General features: G+C 50.2%; 1 protein-coding gene across 1 annotated transcript; it reads left to right on the plus strand.

Annotated features, from left to right (window-relative positions):
- Window positions 1-2,993: 2,993 nt before the first annotated feature.
- Window positions 2,994-9,433, plus strand: LOC142574840 (solute carrier family 22 member 7-like). Its single transcript, XM_075683844.1, has 2 exons — window positions 2,994-3,344; window positions 7,871-9,433. Exons 1-2 carry the CDS (start codon window positions 2,994-2,996, stop codon window positions 9,431-9,433), a joined length of 1,914 nt encoding a protein of 637 aa, XP_075539959.1.
- The last annotated feature ends 459 nt before the right edge of the window (window positions 9,434-9,892 follow it).

Raw genomic sequence — 9,892 nt, forward strand, 5'->3', positions numbered from 1 at the left:
ACAGGAGTGCTTTCGTCATTGGACAAGTGTTCGAATGTCCCGGGAGAGTCTCTAATCATGTCCTGCATTTACATGTTTTTGGATTATTAGGACCCTGTCGCGATAATACTGACGCAATACAGATTCTCAAGCAGCAAGCTATCCCTTTTGCTTGACTTGATATTTGCCCTTAGTGTCTCTTTGAATCTTGGGAATCCACTGCAATGTGCCGAGTCATTTCCCGTCTTATTTTCTTTTCTTTCTTTTTTGACGGCACACACATGAGTCCCTCTGTGAGGCATATTTGATCCGATATGTTATTGTGCTCACGCAGTCAGCTTGAGCCTGAAATAACAGCTCTTTGCATTATCAAACATATTTGTTCTCCTGATTTTTTTCCTTGCTGTATGTGTAAATCTTTTGCGCTTTTTTGTTTCAACCATTTGCACCCAATTTGGCGTCTCTTATTATCTCACTTTCTTTTTGGCGAATCCTGGTTGTTTATTTACCCTTTCAATTAACCTGTCCTTGAATGTCAATTTCCTTGACCTTCCCCTTCATTCCGTGTCCACGCTTTCGGGTTGCAACTATTTGTGCACTTTAGCCGGCCATTTATTTCCATTGATGTTCCTTAGCCTATCTTCAAAACTAATATTCCTAAACGCTTCTCTGACTTCAAACGAAGCCCAACCGATCCCTCCTGGCACTGCATCGTTTGTGAAATTACCATGGGCACCATGTAAAACGCACAATAGCACTACTACTACCAGCCGGTATCCTATACTAAGAAGGTTTCGTATTAAAATAACCTATTTGTAGAAAAAAAATTAATCCAGGTGAGATTTTGCGTTACCTCCCGGTGCATAACAAAGAAGGAAACAGGAACAGAAAGCGTGAAGAAAACTGGATTGCTTATTTAACCTGATTCTTATGCAAACTGAGTGTGTGAAAAATCAAGTGAAAGGTTATCGCTGTCACGCGTTGCTCGTGCTGCGCTGAGAAGGCACGTCGAGTGTCCCCTTCCACGTCACTCGATAGCAGCATGAGGCTCCACAGTGTATGCGCGTATAAGCTTGTTATGCACATGCTTGTTTCTTTGTGCGTCCGTGTGCGCGTTTTGTACCTGCTTGCGTGCATGCGTTTGTGTGCGTTCCTGTTCTTGCATGCGCATGCATGTAGGTGCGGGATTACTTGATCAATTGCGCGGGTGTATTTGTGTGTGTTTGCGTGTGTGCCTTTTTATGTGATAAAGCGTGGCTGCGTATGTGCGTGCGCACGTGTTTGTTCGGGCGTGTTTGCCTGCATATGTGCGTTCGCAATTGTTTGTGTGCGTTTGTCTGTGTATTTCTGTCTGTGCGTATGTCTGTGTGTGCGTGCTTGTGCCTGCGTGTGTGTGTTTGTGTGTATTGCTTGCACGCATGTGCGTGTGTGTATGTTCCAGCGCGTCAATTACAAATTGATACAATCGCTAGGCTTTCACAGCTACGTTTACATTCAACAAATTTCACCTAAATCGGCGCAGACGTTGCCGACAAGAACAATTTATCGGTTCGCGTGTACAGTAACAGCTCACTATAACGAAGCTGAACGGGAAGCCGAAATTAGTGACATCCATTACATAGTTTTATCCATTATTGCTCTTTACTGCAATATGTCCTAATGGGATGCGCAACTTCAAACATGCATGGCAGGCGACATTACGGTCCGCGAAACGCCTGTACGACCCCGCAGGCAATGACACTTTGATGAAAGAACCAGTGAATCTTCGGCATTCCAAACACACGGACTGACTCTAATGCCGCTGCCTTCTGTTCCAATGTGATGGACGTTCGTTTCCGCTTTCCACTTGGCTGGTCGTGAAACCGGCGAAACGGTGATGCGGTAGAAGAAAACAAATCGCAAACGCCGAAGCGAACGTCCTGGTCGGGCAACCCGTGGCACACAACACGATGCGCGCACTTAACCTCTCTGTCTTTTTAAAGCGAAAGCTTTACTGGCCGCGAACTTGCGATTTCGCCGTGGATGTGCTCCTAGGAGGCAAATGAAGTCACAACGCGCACCTCGCCATGGATATTTCCCTTTCTCTCGCTCTCTAGCCACTACTGCGGATGCGCCACTAGTAGCACCGAGCCACAGGTGTTTCGCCGGTGCGCAGCGCCTCGCCTTTCTGCACCCGCCGTGTGGTATGACGTCACATCGCGCTCCTCGTCGTTACGCTCGCCTCCGCTAGCTTCGGCAGCTGCGTCGCATGCCTTATAACATGTCGGATGATTGAAAAGGAGAGCTCGCGTGCGCCGCAACCACAGTTGAGGTGGCAGTATGGATGGCGACAATTCTGATAAGCAGGAGGAGGCCTGGAATCGACATCGGAAAGAAAGGAAGAGGAAGCGAATTCCCCAAGAAACAGACGAACAAAGCGCCGAACGACTGTCTAAACGCCGCAACATAGCTAGACAACCAGACTAACCTGGACTTGCAATCAAAATTAACCAAGGCTAACCATGCTATGCCTTAGCTTTCGCTACGTTTATAATGGCATAGCTGAGCTAAGTCACTGCCAATTTTTTTAGAGTCTAAAGTCGTTTGCTCTTGTTTAAAGTCGCAAACATCTCCCCTCACTGTGCTCTGTGAAAAAACCTAAAAACAAAACTATTCGGTTGCTCCATTTTTGAAGGCAACGACGAAACTTGAGCTGCGCTCGTTGGCGCGTTCACCGTGCGCACGCATTCACGAGCTATGAAGAAGAAGCTATAGTGAACCGTACGCAGCTGTTCGAGTCCTTGCAGCAGTATCGCTCGAGCCGAAAAACAGGCACGCTCCCACCCGTCATAACGTGGGTTGACGGCATCCCATTCCTCCACCACCACCAACTACGGCGGCGGTGAGACCAGCGGCGGCCTTTCTCGCGACTGCGCTGCCGTCGCCGCCCCACACGCCCGCGCCCAGGTCACCGCCGCCTTACGCATCTCGTACCAACAGCAACGCCACTTCTCTCTTCGCCGGTAAACAGCGCCATGGAATCGGGAGCCAATGCCGGCTCAGATCAGGTAGCGTCGCCGCCGCGGAGCATCCTGGATGGCTTCGTGTCTTCCTCGGACACGCGGCCCATCATCCAGGAGAACGTCTACGTCATTCTGGGCCACGGCAAGTTCCAGAGGAGGGTGCTGCTCTGCGCCGTGCTTTGCCTGACGGTGCTTCTGCTGCACGCGTTCGCGTACCGACTCATCGGTCGTCCCGTGCAGCACTGGTGTCGCCCGCCCGACGAATTTCTGCACGTGCCCGTCCAGGAGTGGAAAAACGTGGCCATACCCGTCTTGGCCGACGGCAGCCTCAGCGAGTGCAGCGTATACGACCCACCGGTGCCGGTGAGCGTTCGATTCTTTTTATTTCTTACGCGTGTATAACCCCACACGTTGACGGTTAAGAACAGCATAGGTTATAGAGCAGACGGAGACCTGGCGCTGTGACATCTTTCAGCTGACGTGGGAAGGTTATTTAATACGCAGATTCGCGTGATCTTCGTCTCGGCCCGTCATGTCAGTTTACTGCCCTTTATTTCCTGTTCGTTGCCCAAATGTGGCAGCAATCTTATTAGACGTGGAAGGCAATAAAGCTGTGCATACATGCATACCCACGGCGAACTGTTTGCATTTATAGCGCAATATTTTGTTTAAACTGATCCATTTGCAAGCTCAGACTCGTTCGAGGCCGCAAAGACGGAAATGACCCGAATTCATGCAATGCCCTGTATTTCGCGTTAAACAGCTTTGACTGACCACACTTTCCTTCCTCGTAATTATTAACCTGTAAGATTCGAAGCAATTTGTTGGTGTTCCTATGAAATTACAAAAATGTTAATGTTCTGGAATGTGCGAATGAATGTTATCACCCTACGCACTTTCATAGCGCCGGTATCACTCCGCACGAGATGGTAATGTGGAAGATCGGGCGACGTCTCCTCCAGAGATACTATGACATAGGGATGGGTACCTGCTCACGGATTTTTTGGCGCGTTTATGGAAAGCGGAACTGTGGAAAAGCTCATACTTCGTTGTTTCAGCGTGCATCGTATATGTAATGGTAAACGCTCTTGGGCCTGTTTTGCAAATTGTATAGAGTTTATTTTTATAATTGTTTTCCATTCAAGTAAAGAATCCGAGTTTCGCCATAAGGACGAAGCAATGAATGGGATAACAGCATTTTCAAATATTACACGAAATGTAGGGTTCGTATCTCTAGTAGCATTGTGAATTGCAGCATAGGTATGCTTACTAAATAAACGCACGTATAGTGGCACTTGTAGACACCTGAACAGAGGAAACCCGATGACCGCGAGCAGCATTGGTGAGAACTTCAGGGTCTCGTCGGCGTTGTCGCTTTGTGCCGACTTCGCGTTCCCGTACTGCGGCAAGCTCAATTTGGACACGATGCGTGCGTCCAGATCGCTCTTTGCAAGAGCAGGTTCTTGTGGACATTGTCACTTGTCCTCCGCTTCGTGTTCCCCAGCGCCACCTCTGGGCGTCTCCTTCGCTCAGCTGCAGCTTCCGCCGCACACGCGCCAGCACATTGTTTCTGCACCTAAACTAACGGAGATCACTTTGCGCGTATTCATGCGAGCCCGCCTTGCTTCGCTGTGATTAGCGTTTCACTGGATCTACTGCACCGGTGTTCTGACAACACGCGGACGCATGTTTTTCTATTTGGGCGACGCGATGCTTCGCGTAATCAGCGTAATCCAGCTGCAACGTGCGGAAAAACTGTAGCACAAGCCGAGATGGTCTGGGTGGTCTGCATAGGCTGCGTAGGCTGTAACCCGAGCTGTCAGCGTGCAACTTCTTCTGTACACCAGTCTGTGCGACAGGCACAGGAACACGCCTAGACATCTTTCAGCAAATATGGTGTTCAGATTCTGACTCGAAGGGAGATCACATGCTCATTGCGAGTAATGTTCTTCCGTAAACGTTCTAGAATTAAATGAATCCGTATATTTATGTATAATAATTGATGACGGAGAAAAATGGTGTAAAATGATAAAGGAAAGTTGCAGTTTCATCCGAAAGCCGAAGCATCGATTGCGACCGCAGCTAAGTTGACAGCTGTACAAAGTAAGGATAGTATTTTCGTCGGCGGCAACAACTTCGCAACATATGTATATTAACAAAAATTGACAAGCATTGTGTCACGCGCGCACAATCAAACATGCACACATCTCACTCGATGACCGCAGACACTCGCTGTCTAAACGCTGGAATGAGGCCGCACGGCACCAGGAGCGAGCGAAATGAACATCGCGCTGCCTCCACTCCTTGCATGAGATGGAAGACGGCGCGCTTCCTCTCCGCTTTCTTCCCTAGCATGCGCGAGATTGAGTCGCTATCATCGGCCCACCGTGACACGCTTTTACTCGCAAATACGGTGCGCGTCGACGATTTTATCGCGCTTGCACTTTATACGGATCATCACACTGACGCCGACGCCGACAGCGACAACCACAGCAAAAATGCGCCGGGAGTGTCGGTATAGCTGCCATCGCAATAAAACGCGCCAACGTCTCGACGCTCTGGCTTGAACCATGCCCTAATTGTTCGACCAGCGGTTCTCGGCCATACTTGTGTCAGGAACCCCTTGTGGACTGGTGGAAGTGATGGGGGCCCCCTGCAGGGAACTAGTGGGGGAGGGGGGTACCAAAGCACTATTTTCTTTTCGACGAACAAAATGAGCAACACGCATTGTAACGTCTTTTATTATTATTTTATTGCTATCTTGTGCGCGTTGCCACCGCAGTTGTGAGAGCAGCTCCCAGAACTGGGAATGAGTCAGGGCTAAACTGGCCTCCAAAAATTGTGCAATTAAAAAAAATTTAGAACAAGATTTTCGAATACGCAGAGTTTACCATTAAATATTCAATGAAATATTGGGTAGTGATTTGCGCATAAATTTATTAGCAAGTTCGGTTAATTTGATAAGTTGGAAATTTGCAACTACAATTTCAATGTTCTCAATCTAGACAACTAAGGCATTACATCGAAACATTAGGCATCTGGATCATGTTAGCTTGGAAAATTTATAAATTCTTAGTAGCTGTTCTCATCAACTTGCGCTTTAAATACCGCATCAAATGCCCGTAAACACGGAGCTATTTCATCCTGTGCAACTCGTCACTCATCGCACGTGCTATGAAGCAGTAAAGTGAGAATCGGAGGTGGTGCTGATATAAAAAAAAAGACGAAAAAAAAAGGCATCCTCGCTGTCCGCAAGCCCGAGCCGCTGGCTTTGTTCACGGTTGCATCGTTTAGAGGGTAAGTAATCTTTACAAGCGAAATTTCGCCGGCAGCACCGAATTCCTTAAAAATAATAATTAAAAATTAATAATTAATTAATAAGAAATTCCTAAAGACTCTAGAGCGACAGTGTGTTCTTATATCTGCCGTTTCAAAATATAGGTCAGGCCGTTTAGCTAAAGCTTAAAAAAATAGGTAGCGCCCATTGCACGATGATTGTCGACGGTCATGCATTTACCATTGAATAGATATAGTGACACAACACATTGCAACCGTCGAAACGAGTTATGAACGAGGTATGGACTGCAGCGGAATTCCTCCTTTGTCCTTCCCTAAGAACACTCGGCGCATCTGACGCCGTCGCCGCGAAGCCTGAGCATGGCCTCCGAAATTCATGGCACGCCATTGCGGGCGAACGCTGAGAAAGACGTCATCCGACAGGGCGGCTCATCTCTCGCGCTTCCTACTGTACAAGGTTCGCCATCTGGTGGCACTGCTGGGAATTCCGCTCGTGGCCCCCGCGACGACAAGCTTGGTGCGCAGATGCCCGCGAACCCTGAGAGTCGTTCCCTCGCTTGCGGCGCAGCTAGGGGCGCATACTCAGTCACCAGAGTGGGCGAGAGGTTCGTTGAAGAGCGGCACATGCCCAGCGCATTCGTGGCGCAGCCTGCTAATCCACTGGGTTGCCCTCCTTGAGGAAATTTTGTGACGTCGGTAAAATTGCAATCAGCATCGGCTAAATTTGAGCGATCCAGTGCAGAACGCCGCATTCCCGTACCTAGTTTCCCAAGTTGGCGTCAAAGGCGCTTATGTAACAGCGGCAGATACCTATTCGCACATAACGAGTGACCCAAGTTGGCATTAAAGAGGTTCATCGAAGAGTAGCGCAGAGCAAGTGGCACTTCCTACACAGTCGCGCATCTACCATGACCGATGCCGGCGTGAAAGAGGCTCGTCCAAAAGCGGCACCGTTGCACACATTGGCACCTTCTCAGTGGTCCAAGTTGGTTCTATGGTTGTTGTCGAACCCTGTTATATCAACACAGGAGCCCGATGCGTTAGCCATTCGACCACCACAGACCACCTTACTACCCAGGTAGGCGCGAGAACGGTTACATACATACATACATACATACATACATACATACATACATACATACATACATACATACATACATACATACATACATACATACATACATACATACATACATACACAGACAGACGGACGGACGGACGGACGGACGGACGGACGGACAGACGGACAGACAGACAGACAGACAGACAGACAGACAGACAGACAGACAGACAGACAGACAGACAGACAGACAGATAGTTCCAGGAAAGTGCCTAACATAGCCTATGAGTGCAAGCGCATTAAAACGAATCAGCTTAATTTCTAAACACTGCAACGTTTTTTGAGTAAGCATGGCACGAGTTCATCATGTCCAGCTTCTTGCCTCTGAGTTCACTGCTAACAAACATGACAACCAGCTCGTCTTATTCCGGGTGCGACATGAGCTATTATTCCCGTGTGCTAGTTGGTGCCGTCGCGGCGTTGGCGTACTCGATGAAATGAGTCATTGATGCATTTTTCGTTTTATTCAAAGGGAGAAAACGGCAGCGAACGAAGAGTGGTGTCTTGCAACCAGTGGGATTACGCCGGTGACCGACAGGAAGACAGCATCGTCAGCGCCTGGGACCTGGTGTGTAGCCGCCACTGGCTCTACGCGCTGTCGGAGTCCACGTACATGATGGCCCCCATGGTGTTCGTTCCACTGGCAGGAATCGCGGCTGACCGCCAGGGGCGCAGGCCCATTATCCTTGCCTGCGCCTTCACGATGCTGCTTGCCAGCCTTGCTGCCAGTTCGTCGCAGGTTTTCACCATGTTCCTTGTGACACGGTCTTTTGTTGCCGCCACGAGCAGCACCACCAATCTGCTGGTTTTCATCGTGCTTTACGAGGTGACGGGCGAGGAACATCGCGCTCTCTACAGCCTCCTGGCTACGAGCATCGGTTCGGCGATGGCGATGCCGCTGATGTCCCTCGTGTCGATGGCCAATCCGCGTTGGTGGCTATCTCACACGTTCCTCGCAACGGTCACTGCGGTGGCGGTTGCCTGGTGCGACATGATCGACGAGTCTCCGGTCTGGCTCATTGAAACGCACAGAATTCGGCTAGCCGAGCTCGTGATACTGAACGCTGCCGCGCAAAACCGCATCGACCTGGCCAAGGCCAGGACAACGTTCAAGGCGCTCAGGCGGCAGCTGGAGAAGCGAGAGACGGCGTCCCCGACGAGCACCACCGGCTCGGCCAGAGTATCCCCGTTTAGCCGGCGCGCTGTATCCGTGCTCGTTTCCTGGTTCGGGGTGTGCTTTGCTTTCTACGGAACAGGCCTTCGCGAGACGGCACTCGATACCCATTGGGCGGTGTTGGCATTCACGCTACACGTGCTCCTGCTCGTCGCCGCCTACCGAGGCATCACTAAGTGGGGCCAACGAGTCTCGTTGTCCATGGTGCTGGCGCTGCTCTGCGTGGCCAGCACCCTCCAGGCCGCACTCCATCAATTGGAAATCACCATACCCTGGACCGTGCTTACGAGACTCGTGGTCAACAGCAGCGCCGCCGTATCCATGTCGGTCAACTACGGCTACACGACGGAAGTGTTCCCCACCTCGATACGAAGCAGAGGCCTCTGCGTGTCGTACTCGGTCGGGCGTGCTGGGGCGCTGCTGGCCACGTTTGTGAACTCGATGTTTTCTGACAATGCTCTAGTGTTCGACATCACCATGACGCTGATCGTGTTTGCCAGCGGGATGGCGATCCAGTGGCTGCCCGAAATATTTGTCCACAAGAAGATGCAGCCGTCGACACTGGAGCCGGCCGCATTGACCGATCAGCAACGGAAGGAAGCGCTGAAAGCATCCTTGGCCCAGGGCACGGAGCCTGTCGCCAAGAAGGCCAAACGTCACAAACGGCGTCGCAAGCCAGCACACGACGTTACGTTACCGGAGGTGGTAACACCGTCTGGGACGATGTCCCCAATGGCAGTGGTTAGCACAAGGGACAACTACCTTTCTTCGTCCAAGAGTGTGAGACGCTCGCAGCAGAAAAAGAAAGGTGCAAACAGCACGGCCGTTTCGCCACCGTCACTAGGACCTATTTCGCGCTGACCGCATCTTTTATTATTAGCCAGCTACATCCTTTGCTTTCGCTGCAAACAGCATAATATCTTTAGTTTTGTTTCGTGTTTCCATACATATCATGACACTCTGCTTTTAGTGAATTTCGTTACAAAAGTTTTATTGTACATCGACTGCATCAGACACCGCGTTTTTGATTGCTCTGGTGAAACTTGTGCTCTTTCGATGGAACTCTCTTTTGCGGCCCTGTGCTATTGAAGGCATAGCCACGGGACCTCACCCGCGGAAGTGTGCTGTGATGCTTACGCCAAGAGCAATTGATATAACGCGTCGTTTTCTTGCGTACACGCAGACCTCGAGGAATCGGATCTGCGCGCAGCCGCGCCGTCTATTTGCCTATGACTGCGGGGCTACGGTCTTGCTGCCTCAAAGAGGCATATAGCTCCGCAACGGCCTCGAGCATTCTGACTGAAACTTGCGAAAGTGTAC

This window comes from Dermacentor variabilis, chromosome 3, assembly GCF_050947875.1.
Source record: "Dermacentor variabilis isolate Ectoservices chromosome 3, ASM5094787v1, whole genome shotgun sequence".
NCBI classification, from domain to species: domain Eukaryota; kingdom Metazoa; phylum Arthropoda; class Arachnida; order Ixodida; family Ixodidae; genus Dermacentor; species Dermacentor variabilis.